The 23,452-nt window shown below is 40.2% G+C and overlaps 1 protein-coding gene across 1 annotated transcript in view; it reads left to right on the plus strand.

Annotated features, from left to right (window-relative positions):
• Nucleotides 1–23,452, plus strand: part of RGS5 (regulator of G protein signaling 5) — a 1,393,040-nt gene that overhangs the window by 1,256,107 nt on the left and 113,481 nt on the right. Inside the window, exon 4 of the mRNA XM_044085956.1 lies at nt 13,476–13,642. Within this exon, the coding sequence (XP_043941891.1) occupies nt 13,476–13,642 (167 nt within the window). The remainder of the gene's footprint in view (nt 1–13,475; nt 13,643–23,452) is intronic.

The raw sequence follows: 23,452 nt of genomic DNA on the forward strand, positions 1-23,452 counted from the left end.
ATGCTGAGTCTGTTTTCATTGTGAGACTGCATTGCTTTGTATAGCAGATGTCTTGGTGTTTGTGCTGTAAAATGCGAAATAAAACTTTCAAATGAAGTCCAAATCATTGTAGAAGTAAAGCAGTATGCACATTAGTGTTTATGGTAAATGGGGTTAAATAGGCAAGTAATGGTTTATTGGAATGGCTCCAGGGGGGAGGCTCCATTCTACCATGAATTTGTGAGGGGGAAGGGCGGCAAACTCAAAGACAGCCACGGCTGAACCATACCTCTCAACTGTCCAGATTTTCACAGAATGAATAGATTTTTGCTTATTATTTTTGGTTTGTTCCTCATAATATATGTGGTTTTCTGGCAAATCATTTAGGAATTAAGTCACTAATTAATGACAGACACTGAGTTTCAGACTTCATAACCTTCAGAAAAATGCATGCTAAATCAAGACCTGTTATATTCTATCAACTATCTCAGTTTATACAACAGCAATTTTTAGTACTGTTTATATGTTCCCCCAATACATTTGGCCTTGTCCAGATTTCCTGCATTAACAGGTTGAGAGGTATGTGCAAATAAATTGCTTTATAGAATTAGGCATATCCCAACCTCTCAACTGTCCCCAATTTTGGCTCAAAATGTTGCTCTTCCACTAATGATGGCTCCACAAAATGGCAATTTTGGAAGAAAACGTGGAGGGTTTACAATTAATAAATAACTGTAATAATAAGAGTTATAGATTACTTTTATTTAAGATAATAAATAACTGTAATAATAAGAGTTATAGATTACTTTTATTTAAGAAATGCATGTAGATTATTTTATTTTGTCAGCTGCTCAAGTTAGCAGTACTAATATTAAAAAAGTGTCCCTTCTTTGATAGGTTCCCAGCTGTATTGTGTGGCTATTTTATATTTTTGCATCACATTTTTGGTCCATTTTTCATAAAATTGCATTTTTTTGACAAATTAGTGGCAAATCATTAAAGACTGAAGTTAGAAAATAACGACAGACATTAGAGTTTCAGATTTCATACCCTTCAGAAAATTCATACTAATGCAAGACTTCCTATTCTATTATCTTTCTAAGATTATAATCTGAATATTTAAAAATTGTCCTTATTTTGGGTCCTTTGTCCCACTTCTGTGTATGGCTTTGTCCAGATGTCTTGCTCTGAGGTTGAGAGGTATGACAAATGTGTCAGGGCCATCACAGTCAGCCAGATATATTTCAAATTGTGACATACTTGTTGCACCCCACTCTCCCATGTAGTGACTCTGGATGTGTCCAAGCAAGACAAGAAGCAGTTATGTGTAAATGTGCAGAGTATCCCCCCATCCAAGGTAGACACAAGTACTACAGTGACTTTTCATCTTTCCTTGATTTTGCAGAATGTTCTGGTTTCTGTCATATTTTTATACTGTTGATTTATGCTTATTATTATTCAGAAAGTGCCTGTTGCTCTGTGTTTAAGTAGCAATGCTTTAATGACCATCAGGTAAGCTTGTCTGAGATTGTAAGATGCAAGTAAGCTTTAATAAGCATACTGTTAAAGAATTGCCAACATTGAAAGCCTTTCTGTTGTTGCCTTGCAGAGAATACTTGCATAACTAGATAACATATAAGCCTTGGGTATTGAAATGCATATGACAGTATTTGTAATAAAGGACAGGATTACATTATTTTAAGAAGCTCATTACATTTGTTGGAGACTTGCAGTCATCTTTGCAGGCTTTACCTGTAAACTAAACAGAATGCCAATCTATCATGTGTGGTCCATAACCTGTGCAGCAATCCTTTAAGCAATGTATCTTGAGATTGTTTCTCTTTTGCTTTTCATTTTTCACTTTGATCATGTTTTCCCCATGAAACAAGTAGATAGTTGTTGTCAGGCAGCAGGTCTTTTTTGGATAAGAAACATTTTTACAAGTGGGGGTATCACAGAGATTGCTACTTTCAGCATGTCACTTGGTACTTTAATAAAGCTGAATATACATTCTAATTAGAACTGCAGTGGAAGGAAAAGTGGTTTGAGTTGAGTGCTGCTTGTTTTTCTTATACTTGATTTTGACTGGCATTCCAGTAATGTATTTAAAAAGTAATTTATTTTTTTATGCCTCACAATCTTTTTGTTTCCATCTAGATATTAAGTAAGCTGTTATGCAGCCAATGCACTGAAATATTTTTTTTCTTCTACACTTCATTTTGTCTTGATTGGACTCTCATAATGACGGTTTGGCACCCAGGGCAGCGTATTTAATTAATGTTACAGTTTTTGTGGTTTTGAGCATAGCCCCTCCCCCTTCTAGTTGACCACACCCCTTCTGATTGACACCACCCATTCAGCTGTCTCCTGCAGCCCCCCCTTTGATTTGAAGTCACCAGCTGCCACTGCTTATAATACATACGTTTTACTCAGATGAAATAATCACCTCATTCTTCATAGAAAACACGGACCCTTCTTCATCTACATTTATTACAACATACATCCACCCAAATTAACATACTACGGAACAACCATAAATCTACTATTGTTACTGTGTTTAGGAGACAATGAGCCCAACCTAGAACCAGTAATGCAAAAATCTCCTAAACACGTGGACTTCATAACAAAATAATTCACAGTGCAAAACACCTAAAAATAATTCACAGAAATACCAGAAACATTTGCAATGTCAGCAGCATTCCATGTTTGTGTAACCCCAATTGAAATCACACTAAACCTGCATATCCAGGATAAAGAATCCACCATACCAGGCTATATCCTTTACAGAGGCCATTGCAACTATAAAATGTAAGAAGTCAAGTAGCATTATATCCCTAAATACCATCCAGCACAAACAACCTTCTATCATGTTGGAATTCAAAAAAGTTACATATTGTTTGTGTTTATCTGAAATCTGGCAAGCCTTCAAACATCTTCCCTGAGAGAGTTGTTTGGTTTTTTGATAACTTGTATAGTGAACTGCATATTCTTAGTGATTTCAACAGTAGCAGACTATCCTGATAGATTTAGTTACTAGCATTCACCAGTCTCATACCAACCTGAATTTGTCGAGATCCTAAAACAAAAGCAAATGCATACCGAGTAGATTTTTTACCAAGGAAATACAAAAGTACATTAACCACCAACCATAAAACCTAAACTTACAGCACTCAGGAGCTTGGACAAGCTTCCAATAGAGCACATGTGTCAGAAACTCAAAACCTAGTGACTGGACTTGCCTAAACCATTCACTTACTCTTGGTGATATTCTCCAAAGGTTTAATAACTGATTACTGTCCTTACTTGATAATTACACAATCCAGAACCATAAGTCAACAAGATTAAATCAGAACATTTGAAGTTTAAGACATTTTCCAAAGCTCAAACAAGCACAGCATAACTCAGAAATTATACAGCGACAAGAAATTAATGCCAGATAAAAATCAGACTAGCAAAAGAAAAAGAGTACAGTACTCAATAAGGAAGAAATCATGATAAACCTGCAATCTTCTAGAACATAATCAGTAAAGTTATTGTCAAATAAAAAGACACCAATGACAACCCAATTGCTCTGTCAACCCAATTAGACAAATTACTTTGAATCTGTAATTCTGAGGTATGCACTCAGCAGTTCATCAACAAAACAAACAGAATACTCCTGCCGCATAGCCCAGCCACAGGTTATTTTTCAATTTGTTAACAGGAAAAACCTCAACTCACCCTTTATGGAAATTTTTTTCAAGTGTACCAGATTACATCACATACACACTAACATTATTAATAAATAGAAGTCTCAAAGAAGGAACCTGCCCAACAGTGTGGAAGCAATTGGCAATTATGACATTATTCAAATGAGGAGGACAAAATTAAGTTGAAAACTACAGTGACAAAGTGTACTGAATGCATTATCTAAAATTCCTGACTAGATTATATATGTTCTGGAGAGATTTTACCTGGGTTTCAGCCAGGACACAGTACTCAGGCAGCACTGTAGATTTTATAGCTGAGAATTGTGAATATGGTGACACCACTGTGGATTTAATTTCTAGAATTTGTAATGGTATTTGGTGTCTAAACATGGATGTCAAGACTCACCTCTTGAACTTTGCTTCACTCCATTCTCTGTGAATTTCCTGATATGTGTGTCTTGAACACATAACACTCTGGTTATGATCAGAGACCTAATCATAATCCTGAATGTTAAAATCTGACTTGTCAGTATTTTACAATATGGCATACACTCAGGATGCTACTTGTTTTAACTATACCTGTACTACCAAGCTGCAACCTTTCTCAACCCATGATGTATGTTGTTGTGTATAAAGAAAATTATTTAATGAACCCACTTTTATTATAGATAAGCATGCATTTTTTGGTTGCCATCTTAAATTGATTCAATGCATCTATCTCTACCCTTTTAACCTTAGTTAAACATATATTCTGCTGTGATCAATGAACTTATTACAATAGACCTTTCTTGAACTGTCCCACTACAAGATATGTACTGATGATGCATCACTATTTGCTTTATCCTAAGAGTCCTTTTTCCCCTCCTCCTCTTCCTTCTGCTGATTATCAAGTTACTACACAGCTGCTATCATCCACTCATTTCCTGTTATGGGGAATGGGTATGGCTGTGGCATAACTGGCATTCATACAGAATCAGAGCTCTTTTTAACTTAATCCCTACTATTCCCCTGGGTACTCCCACAAGGTCAAAAAGGTTAGGCATGTAGTGTGGTGCTGCAAGAGCTTGTATTCCATTTTCACAAGTCAGGCCACTCCCATATACCCCTCTCCATGCAGAAGATGGTTCTGTCCATCTCCTGTCTCTACCAGGAATTGTAAGTGGCCAGTTTTCTGGTGGAGAGTTATAAAGCCTCGACTATGAACAAACTAATGAAGATACAGCTTGCAGTTTGGGCATCAGCTGGAGATGGTGCGGGCAGAAAATGAATGTGGCTAAGCTAATTTGCCTCTCTTCAGTTCAGGGGGGGGCGGGGGCATGGGTATTTGCCTGAACACACTCACTGCAGTAAAATTCCCAGTGGTGACCGGGGATCATGCACAGGTGCTATCTGCAAGGGGCACAGCCATTTGATTATGTAGGAGTTCAATATAGATTGCCAAACTATTATTAGTAACAGTAATATAATCAATTTATACAACTTCATTCAACTTATCTCCACCTGTTCTAAATATAATAAAACCAGAAATAAAAGCTCCACCATCGACTAGACAGTCACAAATTCCATCCATCACCCCATTTTGCACATGGGATCAGGGTGTCACTTCAACACTGAGAATCATCTAGGGCCAAATTTTGCTGCACTGAGTGGCTAACCCTGCAGCAGTAGTTCTTCCACACCACATACTCACACCTATGGACAATTTAAAGTGTCCAGTCCAACTACTACATGTCTTTAGAATGTGGGAAGAAACCAGAGCACCCAGAGGAAATCCATGTAAACACTGAGAGACATGAAGACTCTGCACAGAAGGTACCCCAGCTGAGACTTGATCTGTGGAACCTCTTGCTGTGAGGTGAAAATACTATCCGCTGTGCAATTGTGCAATTCGTCAACATATTTCTTATTTCTGACTCTCTTCTTGACTCCTTAAGTGATCAACACCCTAGTTTTACAATTAAGCAGCTAAATTACCCCAGTGAAACACCAGCATTATAATTTAGTATGCAAAATCTTATCTTTTGATAAAGATGCTTTCCTTGCCAGGAATGTATAGCTACTCAAACAACTTTTATATGCTCCCTTTAGATGAAGCTGTTACATATTTTAATTATACTTTTCTCCATATCCTAAATGAACATGCCCCACTAATAAATGGAAGAGTTAGAATAAACCCTGCATCCTGGTAAACTAGAAAAAAAAAACCAAAGTGATAATGAAAGTAAGAGAGAATTTGGAATACCTGTAATCAAAATAACCCCAAACTTTTTGGCCCTCTGTCAACAAACATATACAGCCTGGCCACATTACTCAGCTAGTCCCTTCTACTAACGACATTAATGGCAACACAGACAGACAGTTCACTACAAATGTTATTAAGGCAATAACTTCCTTCTTAAACAACTCTACCACCTGTAACACCACCACCCCACCCCGAGTCAACAAATAATCCCTGCACATTTGATTTTGAATCCATCCCCACATCCGCCACCAGGAAATACCTTCTCAAAGGAAAGCAAACTAGACTAACTATCCTTTCTCAAAACAATCTTTTAGCAGAGTAAACTAAACTTGCATCAGGCACCCTAACTTACCCACTTTACATTCTAATAAGCTCTTCCATCACAGAAGCTACATCTCTAAAATGTGGAATAAAAATCTTATTTCCATCCCCTACACAAATGTGGCTCTTCTACTGATATATTCAATTATAGGATAATAGCCATTCTGCATCCTGTCCAAAGTATTAGAAAAATATGTCCAGTCCCAGATAATTAAATTTGTTATCACAAACAATTTAATATGCCCCACACAAACATGTTTCTGGTCATACCACATTACTATAACAGCTCTCCTCAGCTTTTCTATTAACTTCAGTGGCAACAGGAATGCAGGGAACTTACTAGCATCACTTTTATTTGATTTGTCAAAAGCTTTTGACACAGTGTCTCCCCAAAAAGTACTCTACAAATTCTCCTCCCTAGGATGTCAACACTCATTTCTCTTACTGTTTATCAAGTTACTCAACAGTTCCATCAGTGATAGACTACAGACTGTAAAATGGGAAAATGGCATCCTTCCATTTCTCTCATTGCACATAGTGGTACTTAAACGATCTAGCCTAGGTTCCTTGCTATTCAATGTTTTCAGAAAAGATCTACATACTGCAAGTAAACATTTAAGCATCATTCAGTACGTTGATGATTCCACACATCTGTACTGACAAAAACCTGCAACAACTTCAAACCCAAACACAGAAATCCTTCATCTTCAATGAAACATGGCTCTGCAAATCTCAATTACTGTTTAGCCCTAAGATCAAACTTAATCTGTTCACACCTAAACAATACTCTAATGAGAATTCTTTCCAACAGTTCTGACCACACCAAAAATGAACTTGTAACTCATACCAAGCTTCTAGGTGTCATTAAGAGATGATGCATAAAATATGACTACCACATGAAGCAAGTATTCAGCAAAATGTACAACAAAGTTGGCACCCTATACCAAGTTTAACCTTACCTCACTAAGTAGTCCAGGCAAACCATTGCCCCTACTCTACTGTTATTCTACTGTTACCCACTCTCCTATATACTACTCCTGTATCTATCAACCTGCAAGCTACTAAAATAACCATCCTACAAAAATGCTACCAGAAAACAGCTAAATTTGTAGCTGATATGCCTTCTAGATACCATCACTGCATGGTACTAAAATAGGTAAATTGGTTTAAATTGCCTTACTATCTAATATTCATACAACTAAAGTCTGTTCACAGTCTAATTTTCCAACCTGAAAAATGCCAAAGTCTGAAAATATTATCCTGGCTCATTCTCCTTCTAGAACTCTTCATTCTACTGACAGATTCTTACTCCACTCATTTAAATCAAATAATACCCCCCCCTCAACCCCTAAAAGACCCATATCTATAAAAGAAGAATGCAGAGTCCCTGTAATCACAACTACGCAGGTAAAAGCTGCACTCTCTAAAGCCAAAAACACAGCATCCATGGGACAGGACAACATCCCAGGCTGCATTTTACATGAACTTCAGAACGAACTGCTCCCCACTTAAGCGCCATGTTCAATAATAGCCTCCCACCAGGCTCTGTGCCCACTGAATGGCACACAGCAACAGTTATCCCACTCCACAAAGGGGGAGCCACCACTGATCCCGGGAACTATCGACCTATTAGCTTGACAAGCCTGGTCTGCAAGGCCATGGAACGTATCATCATGGAACTCATAAGCAAAGACATTGGTAACCTCCAAACTCTGGATCCCACCCAGTTCGAGCTTGTGAAAGGCAGATCATGCCTCCTGAACCTGATCGACTTCTTTGAGGCAGTCACCAGAGCCAAGGCTTTGACACCATCCCCCATTCTGGAATTATAGCTAAACTCACTAAACTAGGTATAAATCCCTATGTCATAAGATGGGTTGCCAACTGGCTCACTGCCAGAACCCACACTGTAAAAGTTGCAGACTCCAAATCTGACCTCAAAGCAGTGACAAGTGGAGTACCACAAGGTTCCGTTCTGGGACCTCTCCTGTTTGGTATCTACTTCTCTGAAGTACAGGCTAACACAGAAGGCCTCTGGCTAATGAAGTTTGCAGATGACTGCAAACTAGGAGCCATAGTCAAGTCCCCAAATGATGTGGACATCCTACAGAAGGGCCTCACTGAGACAAATGCCTGATGTCAGAGCCATGGCCTCAAGCTCAATGCCAAAAAGTGCAGTGTCATCCCCTTTGGTAAAAACTCTGTACCCATGAACTACCACATAGGCAGCAATCTACTTAACACCAAATGCGTGATAAGAGACCTTGGGACCCAGGTGGACAGTAGTCTCTCCTTTAATAGTCACATCGCCAAAGTAGTCAGGAAGTCCTTGTATGTGGCACACCTCATCATAAAAGGGTTTTCATCCAGGAAAAATAGGTCATTGTTCCCCTCTACTCGTCACTCATTTGACCCATTATAGAGTACAACACCCCTTTTGGAATGTACCTCACAAGACATCTGCAGCAGCTGAAAGGCCACAGAAGTACCTGACAAAGAGGATTACTGGCCTCAAACAAATGCCTACACTGACCGCCTCAAAAAATTCCAGCTTTACTCCGTAGCATATCACCGAGGTGATCTCTGCCTAACATATAAAGCTATGTCAAACCCAGAAATGTTGGACATGCTACACCTAAAGAAATCCCAATCCCTCTGAGCTACACACTCTAGGGACCTAAACCTTGTCACCACAATAAACAGGACACGCTGGAGGGATAGATTCCTGTCCCAGAGACTTCCTATACTCTGGAACAAGCTACCCATCTATGTCAAGAAAGTTCTTCATTAGCACTCTTCAAGAAAAATCTTGATGAGTGGATGGGAAATAGGAAATACACCCTGGGGATCACTTCTGTGTCTCTGTTGGACAGTGGCACAGGAAAATAACTTTCTTGGGTGGCGTAAGCTGTGGAACCTTGCTGGCTAGGCTTACGTAGGCCCTTGGGCCAATATCCTAGTACCTACCTATGAACCTATGAACCTATGACTTACTCTATTCATCTCACATCTCTAATGTTTAGAAATCCATTCACTTATTATTCAGACAAACTAGCAACATGAAATCTTTCAGACTACTATTGAAACAACACCTAAGTGTCTCATGGCTTTGCTCGTGCACCACAGCTGGCTAAACTATCCTTATATACTCCATCCTATCCTTCGCTAAAATGATGACTTGGCCAGTAATCTTCCATCTTATCCCACACTGTTACATCTATTTAACCACATACACTGCCACATACTTTACATTATTATGGAAGCTTGCTTTACCACTGCCCTACTGTTATAAAATACTATAGGCCTAAACTTTGTTGGTCTAAAGACTCATTCCGATCTACATTTTAATGATTTTTCATATCATTGTATTGCCTGTACCATGACTATATTAGGTTTGTATGTTGACTATTCATAAGTATCTTGTCAATGTGTTTGTTTTCTCAATATTGTATGCTCAAACAATCACTTTTTATTTCCCTCATTATTGTTTGCTCAAATGATTCATCACACTATGTATGTATGTATATTACTTTCTCAGTGCATCTTGTGGTACTTTTCTTCCAGAAGCTCTGCAGAAAAGTTTTTTTTACACCCAATCAGACGTTCTTGATCAGCAGTAAATAAATATGTACAGAGCTATGCATGTATATCATGTGCATCATGATGGCCCATTGCATGTCAATCACTTGGACACTTGAGGCATGCACAGGGGATGCTAAGTCCTAAAGGAAAATCCACAATCCTCATGCAGAGGTGATGGCACCACTTTCAGATGGCTCAACTCTTGCCTTCTTGAAAATAAATGAGTCATAGGTCCCTTGTCTCAGAAGGAACAAATGTGACTACTGAATGGAAGGGGGGAGGCATGATGTTCTGATGGAGAACCAGAGCAAAAGAAATGAATTGAAAGTGGGGTGCACAACTGCCCCTCTCCCAGTATTCACCCTAGGATAGGAAAGCAGGCTCTACATCATAATCATTCAACCCCTTCCCCTGTCAACTGCTCCAGTGCCTAAGCCACTGACTGAACCCAGGTCATCAAGGTCATAATCAGGGTTTCACCACTCTATGTCACAGAACCACCTTGCTTTATCTGAGGCTTTGAAAGGTCTCCCTATTGAAATGTTGGCATTCAAAATGCCAAGTGCCAACATACAGAAAAAAAAGTCAGAAAATGGAGAAGAATATCAAATCTTAAACATCACTCTTCTCCATTAAACTTCTTTCTTGCAGGGGGAGAGGGGGCAAGCCTCCCTGCACCCCCAAACTTGTATATAGTAACTCCGATATTACCATAGCATGGAGAAAAGGGAATATCCCAAGAAATGGACATCTCAGACCTAGTTTATATAAGTCTGTTTTTTCGGCCGTTCAGTCTCTGAGTTTTGTTCCTTACATTTCAAATGGTTACCCTATGAAAGTCCTATATACCCCTTACCATTTGTTGAGGAATACATACTTCTTTAATAAAAATGAGAAAGTATATTTAGATATGCAGAAGACCTTTACTACCCCCTCCCCCCAAACCTAGAGATTTGCCACCTGAAACACTTTGTATTGAGGTACAAATGTATTTTAATAAATGATTTCTGCATATCATTTTTTTATTTAATTTAATTTTATAGTACCAGTCATTTGAATTGCATGCTTTTCTAAAGCCTAAGACATTACCAGTGCTTTATTGAAAAGTAACTATTCTGTTTTTAAATGTTTGCCTTATAAAATGCTGAGCCATAATATGCCTGCAAACTGTTGTTGCTAAGCATTGTTTTGTTAGCAGACAGTCTAAGCAAGCTTATTTTGCATAAATATATGCAAGCAGCTTCTAGTATGATTTAATTTATTTCCTTTTGCATAATGGCTTGCTTCTGAACTTCCAAAAAAAAATGGGTGGATTCTAGCATAGCAGTGGTACAGGTTATATTTGCACTGTAATTAAACAGTATGCTTAATAAATTTAAAAATGTATATAACGCAAGCAAGATTTAAGTACAAAAAACAGACAATCCCTATTTTGGTGGAACATTAAGCATTTTAAGCCTGATTTACCCCTGCAAAAGAGGTTCCTGTTTCCATAGCTATGTCAGTATTTTCAGGCTTCACATAGCTTTCTGAATTCCCCTTATCACATGTGATTTTCAAAGCTGTGTAGTTCACAGAAAACCATATTGCATGACCATAATTTTAGTAACAACAATACTTTAAAGAAAGATGACACGCATCTTACATTTTCCTTTTTTCTAAAGTGCAAAGATAAATGACCTTGTATGGGAGAATCTTGCAATACAACTCATTAAAGTCTAAAGTTTACACTTTCTCTTCAATAATGTGCTTATACTTTTCCATCAGTTTTGTCACTCTCTATTTTTTAAACGTGTTTATGACTAGTATCTCATGTTCCTTCTGGACATGGGAAGAGTTATGTGCTATTTGCTCTTTATATTTGATGCTAATTAGATGTCTAGATTTTTAGATGGATGCTCTTACTTTTCAAGGGCCTTTGTTCCAGTTTGCAGTGACTGTAAATCGAGAGGTATGGCAGATCACTTGAGTATTGTTCATTCTAAAGGATATTGGCAAAGACACCGGCTTAGATACAAAACAGAACAGCAAAAAACAGAAAAAATAACATGCTACAAACACCAGCTGTTGATACTACCTGTGATAACCATGTAATGCAGACATAATTTCCAGATTAATAATGAAACAAATCAGCAGTACAGTAATATCTGTGCATTAATGTCACATAAACTTCATTTAACTCTTCAGCTGCAGAAATAATTGTCCTTACATAGACATGCAGAGGAAAAGCCTCTTGTTTCCTGCAGTCATTCAAGAACAAAAACATTGTAATGTTTTATTATTTACACTGTGCTGCCACCTTGCTGTCTCCTGAGCGAAACTCCGTTTTTTTTTTTTTTTTTTTTTGTTTTGTTTTTTACGAAGACCAAATGTGAGCCTTACAGTTTAGAAGAGAAAGCAGGCATCAAAGCAGGTAAGCATTCAGATTGTGAGGACATTCTAAAATGAACAACAGAGAACATTATAAGAAAACTAAGAATACTTCTATTTCTGCAGTTTGAAAATGAAAAATAATAAGTGTTCTGACAAATAGATTTCAGTCTTCAAAATTCTGCAGGGATGCAACCAAACTGATATAGATATTCATTTATTTATATTTGTCTACCAGGGTAGTGCACTGATCAATACTGACCAATTTCAGGCTCAGCCCTGGTGAATAAATAGTCTACTGCATGTTAGGGCTCAGTTTTCAAAGTTGTGGAGTGTACCACAAAGTACCACATAGCTCTACGACTGGTGGGTAACACACAAGCAAGAAATCTACCTTGGTGCTTACTTCTCACTATTTTTCAACAACCAGTTAAGACCCAGTAGTCACATATCACTGATTTTATGGCACATTTGCTGAATTAACTGATTTAATGAGACTCAGACTAATTTCTGACTACTTGGTATACAGAACTCACTCAAAGCTAATCAGTCTGCATTATTTCATTATTAGCAGAGGATTATTTAAGAAAAAAGCAGATTGCTTTATAACTAAAACTAGCAAACAATTGAAGACAGAGCCAGATAAAAGTATATACTGACAGTATAAAAAACAGATTCTGCCCCTGTTGCAAGAAGCAGAACTCTTATGGAGAGCAGGCCATATGTAGTCCTGAGGATGAAACATTAACAACTTAGAAACCTTGACAATATCAAATAATACATATAAGATAACTATGTGTTGCCTGTTAGTTTCTTTGATTTATTAAATTCTACCTGGGGATACCAATACCAGGAAAAACTCATAAGCAGAAACTTCAAGATTACAGGGAAGTATAGCAAATGTTTTTTTCTGGAAAGTCACAGCTGTTTAGGAGAATAATAACCTAAAATTGCCCTCTGGTCTTCTTTTAATAGAATAAAAAGCATGCTTTGTTGGTCATCAAAGAAAGCATTTGGTTGACAGATAGCAGTTGCCTGAAGCATTATTCTGTGTACCTGATGTCTTTCAACCTCTATTATATCATATCAAAATAGTCATTAAACATTTCTCATATTGCATATTAACAGTATAAATACAAAAATCCAAGTCAATTTTGGCAAATCATCATAGAGTTTAAACAAACAGACATTAATAAATAGGAGTGCCTAATGATTTATGTCTGTTTTTGCTGTGAAATTTAATAAGCTCAGAAAATGTTTCTCCTATAATTTGCCTCTTTCTCTAATTTTAGATGGATTTGCAGCCTTCAGAAGCTTTCTGAAGTCAGAGTTCAGTGAGGAAAACATTGAGTTCTGGTTGGCTTGTGAGGACTACAAGAAAATCAAGTCTACCATTAAACAAGCTATCATGGCAAAGAAAATCTATGAAGAGTTCATTCAAACTGAAGCTCCAAAAGAGGTTTGTAAAATGTTATCCTTTAAAATAATTATACTAGTGTTCATTAAATGCTTTCAGATAATAATTGTGCTTCCAGTATATTCTTAGGCCATCTTAATCTATTAATGTGGCATAATATACATTAAAATTAGTTTTGATTGTTAGATATCATTAGCTACTTTAAGTATGTATACATATATATATATATATATATATATATATATATATATATATATATATATGTGTGTGTGTGTGTGTGTGTGTGTGTGTGTGTGTGTGTGTGTGTGTGTGTGTGTGTATATATATAAATATATAGGTGTGTGTGTGTGTGGGTTCATAGGTGTGTACTAGGCTAATGGCCCTACAGCCTTTACAAGCCTAGCCCATAGAAGTGCCCTGGCAATGTGCCACCCGACATTAGTTCCCAGTCCCTCTATCAAGTAGAGTGACTGAAGTGATCCCCGGGTGAACTTTCTATTTCCCATCCACTCATCAAGATTTCTCTTGAAGAGGGCCAGTAAGGTGCTCTGCTTGATATGTATGGGAAGTCTATTCCAGAGCATGGGCAGACTCTGGGTTATGGACCTGTCCCTCCTGCATGTTCTGTTGATTGTAATAATAAGGTTGAGGTCTCGGGAGCGTGTGGTGTGGAGGATTGGGATTTCTTTAGATATAGCCTTTCTAACAGAGCAAGGTCAGACATGGCTTTGTAAGTCAAGCAGAGATCGCCTCTTAGTAGATGATATGAAACAGAGAATAGCTGGAGTTTTTTGAGTCTGTCCACGTAGGACATGTGTTTAAGGCCTAGGATCCTCTTTGTGAGGTAATTTTGTGACATCTCCAGCTGTTGCAGGTGTCTAGTGAGATACATGCCAAATGAGGCATTATACTCTATGATTGGTCTAATGAGGAAGAGTAGAGAGAAATGATGACCTCTTTCTTCCTGGATGCAAAACCCTTGATAATGAGATGTGCCACATAGAAGGACTTTCTGACCACAGCGGCAATGTGGTGGTCGAAGGAGAGGTTGCTGTCAACCTGTGTCCCCAGATCTCTTATAACACCTTCAGTGTCTAGTGGGCTCCCATCAATGTGGTAATTAGTGGGAACTGAGGTTTTCCCAAAGAGGATAATGACACATTTTTTGGTATTAAGCTTAAGGCCATGGTTGGTCTCAGTGAGGTCTTTTTGTAGGATGTCTGCATCATTTGGGGAGTTAATAATGGCTCCCAGCTTACATTTGTCTGTGAACTTGGTCAGCCAAAGTCCCTCCGTGTTGGTCTGGACTTCTGAGAAGTACATGGCAAACAGGAGAGGACCCAGGACTGATCCCTGTGGACTCCACTCGTGACTGGTCAGCAGTCTGACTTGGAGTCCACGACTTTCACACTGTGGGTTTTATCTGTGAGTCAAATTGCAACCCACCTAATGATATAGGGGTTGATGCCTAGTTTGGTGAGTTCATCAATAATTCCTAAGTGAGGAATGGTATCAAAGGCCTTGGCCAGATTGAGGTAGGCTGTATGAACTGCCTTACCTTCATCCACAGCTCTGGTGACTGACTCAAAGAAATCAACCAGGTTGAGCAGGCATGCTCTACCTTTCAAAAAGCCAAACTGTATGGGATCTAGAGTCTGGAGATTCTCTATGTCCTTGTTAATTAGGTCCATGATGATGCGCTCCATAGCCTTACATATCAGGCTCATCAGGCTATTGGGGCGATAATTTCCAGCATCTGTATTCACTCCTCCTTTATTGAGAGGAATGACAGAGAAGTGTGCCATTCAGTAGGGACAAAGCCTGAGTTGAGGTTGTGAGTGAACAGGGCACACAGATATGGTGCCAGTTCACTTTGTAATTCATGTAGAACACAGCCAGGGATTTTGTCAGGTCCCATGGAAGCTGTATTCTTGGCCTTGGACAATGCAGCTTTAACCTGTGCTGCAGTAATGCTGGGTGCCTGACATTCTTCCGGTAATGAGATTGGTCCTTAGGGGAGGAGAGAGGGGTAAAGTTGGCACTGAATCTGTCAGCCAGTATGTTGGCAATATCTGTCGGCTCATTATAGGAGGTACCATTGTGCAGTAATTCAGAGCAAATCTGGGTATTGCCATGGAGATTCTTGATATAACTATAGAAGGCTATACGGTTGTTTTTAGTGTCTGCCACAATTCTACCTTCATAGCTGGCTTTGGAGGTTTTGATGAGGTATCTCAACTTTTTGTTGAGGCTGATAAGTGAATTTTTCCAGTCTTGGGACTTCACCTTTTTCTGCAACAGTTTCTTCCTTCTGTTGTAGAGTTTATTAATACAGATTGGCTTCCTTTTTTGGAGGTGTGCATGTTGGTTCTGTTGGGTATGGCTAGTTCCATGAATTTATGTACATGTTCGTACAGTGCATTGGTGTATGATTTGGCAGTCATGTATCTATTTTCCATTGGCATGGGTGACGTGAAGTTAGCCACCTCTGGTTTTAGGAGTCCAAGGTCAGCTTTGGAAAAGGTTTTCATGTTGGATACCTTTGTGGGAGTGTGGGTAAGATGTGGATTTCCATGGTGATTAGTTTGTGGTCGGAACTAACCAGGGAGGAATTGACTATCGGTGTAGAGTAACGGTTGCCCATGTCAGTAATAACCAGGTCAAGGATATTGCTTCCTCTAGTGGGGATAAGAGAGAACTGGTGCAGGGCATTGGAAATGATGAATTCCAGGAAGTGTTGGGCCAGTGCATTGGTGCATGAGTACTTTTCCCAGTTGATGGAGGGGTAGTTGAAGTTACCTGGTATGAGAGTGTTGGGTTGGATCTTAATAGTTTCCAGGGTGCTTAGGAATGTGGAGTGAGAGTCTTGGAATATGGTTGGGGACATATAGCAGGCTATGACCTGAATCACTGTCTTACCCAATGTTAGTTGTACCTGGAGTATCTCAGATGCGTTATGCTGGGCTACTAGTCTGGAGGTGTGCATATCCTTTATGAATATGGAGACACCACCTTTGGAGCTTCGGTCCATGTTCTGGGGCCAAAAGGTGTGGAATGAGTTATAGCCTGGTAGTGCAAGGGTGCTTTCTGCTGCTTTAAACCAGGTCTCCGTTACAGCACAAATGTCAATATTCTCCATTTTGAGGAGTGCTTCGAGCAAGTGCATCTTGAAATTTAGACTTCTAGCGTTGAGCAGCATTACCTTCAGATTGCATTTATTTATATATTTAATATGAGTTTATGTCCAAACAAAAGGTTTGAGAGTCAATACATTGAAAAAAAAAAGGATGGACTCTCGACCCATCAAAAAACAGAAAAGAGAGAAGGGGCAGAGCCAGAATGGCCAAATCAATGCAGCATAATTTCAGAGCTCTGTAAAACTATTCTTTTTATAGAAAATCGGTTAGTAACTACTATTAATTTCTACATAAAGTCATCAATAATACTTAAAACTTTAAGAATGCAACTTTTGGAGAATTTCCATAAAGAAATTCCAGTCAAGCTATTACAGACATCTTCAATACAAAATGAGCAGCACCAAGCACTCACAAATGGATTCAGCACTGAAGAAGAAGATGCAACTGGTAACTTCAATCTTACAGATATTATCTTTAAAAACTGATAATTTCCAACAAAACCTAGAAAATCTTTGGGAGAACTGTGGGAAATAAACTGAAGTCTTCGAGGAACTGTTACAACAGCAACAAAATAAAATTTCTGACATGCAAACTGCATTAACTGGTATTGATGAGAGACTCAAGGAAGAAGAACACTACACTGACTTTCTGCTTAAACAAAGCACTTAGGTTCATAGGTTCATAGGTTTATACTAGGCTATCTGCCCTAGGGCATTTATAAGCCTAGCCAGAGTGTGTTTGGCTTTCACCACCCATTTTAAATGAATTTTGCTATGTCCTTTTTCGAGGTTAGTATACTGTGCCTCTGTCTAACAGTGACACAGAAGTGATACCTGGGGTAAACCTATGATCTCCCATCCACTCATCAAGATTCCTCTTGAAGAGAGTCAATGAGAGACTCTGCCTAACCTGGACTGGGATTTTATTCCAGAGTGTAGGGAGCCTCTGGGTTATGAATCTGGCCCTCCAGCATGTCCTATTTATTTCAGTGCTGAGGTTCAAGTCTCTCAAGCATGTAGCCTGATGGGATTTGGATTTTCTGAGGTGCAGCATGTCTATTAATTCCGGGTTGGACATGGCTTTATACGTCAGGCACAGATCACCTCTGAGCAGGTGGTATGACACTGAGTAGAGCTGGAGTTTCTTTAACCGGGCAGCATATGGCATCTGTTTGAGCCCATTGATCCTCTTGGTGAGGTACTTTTGGGGTCTTTCCAGTTGCTGCAGGTGTCTGGTAAGGTACATCCCAAAAGGGGCATTGTACTCAATTATGGGCCTGATGAGGGATGAGTAAAGAGGCACGATGACCTCCCCTGATCTAGATGTGAAGCCCTTCATGATTAGGTGGGTTATATAAAATGTTTTTCTAACCACTTTGGCCACATGGTTTTCAACTGATAAATTGCTATCAACTTAGGTCCCCAGGTCCCTAATTACTTCTTCTGTACTTAATGAATTACCACCTATGTGGTAATTTGTGGGCACTTTGTTTTTGCCAAAGGGGATGACTATACACTTTTTGGCATTTAGCTTGAGGCCATGGCTCTGGTACCAGTTGTCTGTTTCTATGAGGCCCTTTTGTAGGATGCTTGTGTCGGCTCGAGAGTCGATTATGGCACCTAGTTTGCAGTCATCTGCGAACTTGGTCAGCCACAGTCCTTCCATGTTGGCCTGTACCTCCAAGAAATATATACCGAACAAGAGAGGTCCCAGGACTGAGCCTTGTGAGATGCCACTTGTAACTGGTTTGGAGTCTGACATGGCTCCAGCAATTCTAACCATGTGGGTTCTGTACTTGAGCCAGTTTGCAACCCATCTAGTGGCATAGGGGTTTATATTTAAGCTGGTGAGCTTATCTATAATGCCTGAGTGGGGTATTGTATCGAAGGCTTTTATGAGGTCCAGGTAGGCTTGGACCCCTCATCAATGGCCTTGGTGACTGTTTCAAAGAAATCAACCAGGTTTAAGAGGCAGGATCTGCCCTTAACAAAGCCAAACTGGGTAGGATCCAGTGTCTGTAGGTCCCCAATATCTTTATTTATGAGGTCCATGATGATCTTTTCCATAGCTTTGCAGACCAAGCTAGTCAGGCTTATGGGGTGATAGTTTCCAGGATCCATTGAGGCACCACCTTTGTGGAGAGGGACCACTGTTGCTGTACGCCACTCTTTGGGTACATATCCTGTAGTAAGGCTGAGATTGAACAGTAGTTTTATGTTTGGGTTTAGCTCTTCTTGGAGTTCATGTAGGACGCAGCCCGGACACTGTCTGGTCCCATTGATGCTGTGTTTTTTGCTTTGGAGAGGGCAGCTCTTACCTGAGCATCTGAGATGTCAGGGGGGCAGCACTCTGCTGGGATAGATATTTGCCCTTTTGGTGGGGGGCGGAGAAGTTTGTGCTGAACCTGCCAGCTAGGATGTTGGCAATGTCTTTGGGTTTGGTGTATTTTTGTCATTTTGGACTAATTCTGAGCATATCTGGGAATTCCCACCCAGGTTCCTAACATAACTAAAGAAAGCCTTGTGATTATCCTTAGTGTCCTGTGCAATTTTTCTCTGAAGCTGGCCTTAGGCGATTTTATGAGTGCCCGTAGTTTTTGCTAATACTGATCAGAGATACCTTCCCTTTCTGGGATTTTGCTCTATCATGTAGTAGCTTCCTCCTTCTATTGTATAGTTTGTTTATGGCTGGGGTCCACCAGACAGGATGTCTGCCTTTGGAGGATTGGGTCTTGGTTTTATTTGAGATTGCATGATCCATGCATTCCTGAAGGTGTTCATAGAATGTGTTTATAAAGGATTCTGCAGTCTGGGCCATATTTTCCACAGGCCCAGGGGCTTTGAAGGATTCAACCTCGGTTTTGAGGAGTGTGAAATTTGCTTTAGAAGTTTTTCACTGTGGTTTTCTGGGCAGGGGCTGGGGTCGGGATGTGAATATCCAGTGAGATTAGTTTATGGTCTGATCTTACCAGTGAGGGATACTTTATGTCCAAACAAAAGGTTTGAGAGTCAATACACTGAAAAAAAAGGATGGACTCTCTACCCATCAAAAAACAGAAAAGAGAGAAGGGGCAGAGCCAGAATGGCCAAATCAATGCAGCATAATTTCAGAGCTCTGTAAAACTATTCTTTTATAGGAAATCGGTCAGAAACTACTATTAATTTCTACATAAACTCATCAATAAAACTTCAAATTTTAAGAACACAACTTTTGGAGAATTTCCATAAAGAAATTCCTGTCAAGCTATTACAGACATCTTCAATACAAAATGAGCAGCACCAAGCACTCACAAATGGATCCAGCACTGAAGAAGAAGATGCAACTGGTAACCTCAACCTTACAGACATTATCTTTAAAAACTGATAATTTCCAACAAAACCTAGAAAATCTTTGGGAGAACTGTGAGAACTAAACTGAAGTCTTCGAGGGACTGTTACAACAGCAACAAAATAAAATTTCTGACATGCAAACTGCATTAACTGGTATTGATGAGAGACTCAAGGAAGAAGAACACTACACTGACTTTCTGCTTAAACAAAGCACTTAGGTTCATAGGTTCATAGGTTTATACTAGGCTATCTGCCCTAGGGCATTTATAAGCCTTTGGAAGCCAGAGTTTGGCTTTCACCACCCATTTTAAAATGAATTTTGCTATGTCCTCGAGGTTAGTATACTGTGCCTCTGTCTAACAGTGACACAGAAGTGATACCTGGGGTAAACCTACGATCTCCCATCCAGTCATCAAGATTCCTCTTGAAGAGAGTCAATGAGAGACTCTGCCTAACCTGGACTGGGATTTTATTCCAGAGTGAAGGGAGCCTCTGGGTTATGAATCTGGCCCTCCAGCATGTCCTATTTATTTCAGTGCTGAGGTTCAAGTCTATCGAGAGCGTAGCTCGATGGGATTTGGATTTTCTGAGGTGTAGCATGTCCATTAATTCCGGGTTGGACATGGCTTTATACGTCAGGCACAGATCGCCTCTGAGCAGGCGGTATGCCACTGAGTAGAGCTGGAGTTTCTTTAACCGGGCAGCATATGGCATCTGTTTGAGCCCTTTGATCCTCTTGGTGAGGTACTTTTGGGGTCTTTCCAGTTGCTGCAGGTGTCTGGTAAGGTAAATCCCAAAAGGGGCATTGTACTCAATTATGGGCCTGATGAGGGATGAGTAAAGAGGCACGATGACCTCCCCTGATCTAGATGTGAAGCCCTTCATGATTAGGTGGGCTATATAAAATGTTTTTCTAACCACTTTGGCCATGTGGTTGTCAAATGAGAGATTGCTATCAACTTGGGTCCCCAGGTCCCTAATTACTTCTTCTGTACTTAATGGATTACCACCTATGTGGTAATTTGGGCACTTTGTTTTGCCAAAGGGATGACTATACACTTTTTGGCATTTAGCTTGAGGCCATGGCTCTGGCACCAGTTGCCTGTTTCTATGAGGCCCTTTTGTAGGATGCTTGTGTCGGCTGGAGAGTCGATTATGGCGCCTAGTTTGCAGTCATCTGCGAACTTGGTCAGCCACAGTCCTTCTGTGTTGGCCTGTACCTCCAAGAAATATATACCGAACAAGAGAGGTCCCAGGACTGAGCCTTGTGAGATGCCACTTGTAACTGGTTTGGAGTCTGACATGGCTCCAGCAATTCTAACCATGTGGGTTCTGTCCTTGAGCCAGTTTGCAACCCATCTAGTGGCATAGGGGTTTATATTTAAGCTGGTGAGCTTATCTATAATGCCCGAGTGGGGTATTGTATCGAAGGCTTTTGCGAGGTCCGGGTAGGCTGTGTGGACCACCTTCCCCTCATCAATGGCCTTGGTGACTGTTTCAAAGAAATCAACCAGGTTTAAGAGGCAGGATCTGCCCTTAACAAAGCCAAACTGGGTAGGATCCAATGTCTGTAAGTCCCCAATATCTTTATTTATGAGGTCCATGATGATCCTTTCCATAGCTTTGCAGACCAAGCTAGTCAGGCTTATGGGGCGATAGTTTCCAGGATCCATTGAGGCACCACCTTTGTGGAGAGGGACCACTGTTGCTGTACGCCACTCTTTGGGTACATATCCTGTAGTAAGGCTGAGATTGAACAGTAGTTTTATGTTTGGGTTTAGCTCTTCTTGGAGTTCATGTAGGACGAGCCGGGACACTGTCTGGTCCCATTGATGCTGTGTTTTTGCTTTGGAGAGGGCAGCTCTTACCTGAGCATCTGAGATGTCAGGGGCAGCACTCTGCTGGGATAGATATTTGCCCTTTGGTGGGGGAGTTTAGCTGAACCTGTCAGCTAGGATGTTGGCAATGTCTTTGGGTTTGGTGTATTTTTTGTCATTTTGGACTAATTCTGAGCATATCTGGGAATTCCCACCCAGGTTCCTAACATAACTAAAGAAAGCCTTGTGATTATCCTTAGTGTCCTGTGCAATTTTTCTCTCGAAGCTGGCCTTAGACGATTTTATGAGTGCCCGTAGATTTTTGCTAATACTGATCAGAGATACCTTCCCTTTCTGGGATTTTCCTCTATCATGTAGTAGCTTCCTCCTTCTATTGTATAGTTTGTTTATGGCTGGGGTCCACCAGACAGGATGTCTGCCTTTGGAGGATTGGGTCTTGGTTTTATTTGGGATTGCATGATCCATGCATTCCTGAAGGTGTTCATAGAATGCGTTTATAAAGGATTCTGCAGTCTGGGCCATATTTTCCCCAGGCCCGGGGGCTTTGAAGGATTCCACCTCGGTTTTTAGGAGTGTGAAATTTGCTTTAGAGAAGTTTTTCACTGTGGTTTTCTGGGCAGGGGGTGGGGTCGGGATGTGAATATCCAGTGAGATTAGTTTATGGTCTGATCTTACCAGTGAGGGATACACTTCTGGTCTGGAGTATAGAGCCCCCATGTTGGTGATGATCAGGTCCAGTATGTTTTCCCCTCTTGTGGGAGTGGTAACAAGTTGTTCCATAGCATTTGAGTTTATAAATTCTAGGAACCTTTGGCTAGGGTGTTGGAGCTAGAGTAATGCTCCCACTCTATGTTTGGGTAGTTGAAGTCGCCCAATATAATGGTGTTTGGAGAGACCTTCATATTTTCCAGTGTTCTCAGGAAGGCCGAGTGGGGTTCCTGGGTTTGGGAGGGTGGTCTGTAGCAGGCTATAAACTGGAAGGCAGTTTTACCACTGTTAGTTGCACATGGATAGTCTCTGATGCTTCGTTCTGTGCCACCAACCTGGAGGTGTGGGTATCTTTGACAAATATTGATACTCCCCCTACTTTTGTGGTTCGGTCCAAGTTTTGGGGCCGAAAAGCATGGTATGAGGTATAACCTGGTAGTGCTGGGGTGCTCTCGGGAGCATTGAACCATGTTTCTGTTACTGCACAGATATCAATGTTCTCCATGCTAAGGAGAGTTTCGAGTGCATGCATCTTGAGGTTTAGACTTCTGGCGGTGAGTAGCATTACTCTTAGTTTCTTATCCCTTGTGATTCCTATGGAGGTGGATTTGTCTTTTGAGCCTTGCCTAAAAAAGGCACTATGGGGGTGGCAAGAGCCTTTGCCAATATCCGAAAGCCCAGGGGTGACAGGTGCAAGCCATCCCTAGCGAAGCATCGTGGCTTATCGAGCATGTCATCCCAGGCTGACAGGCATTGGATCCCCTTTGAATGACACCAATACTTAAGCCAATTGTTGAAATTGATCATCTTGTCTTCATATTGTGGCATCATTCTTGGTGA

This window comes from Protopterus annectens, chromosome 10.part0, assembly GCF_019279795.1.
Source record: "Protopterus annectens isolate FY-2018-M chromosome 10.part0, PAN1.0, whole genome shotgun sequence".
Lineage (NCBI taxonomy): Eukaryota > Metazoa > Chordata > Ceratodontiformes > Protopteridae > Protopterus > Protopterus annectens.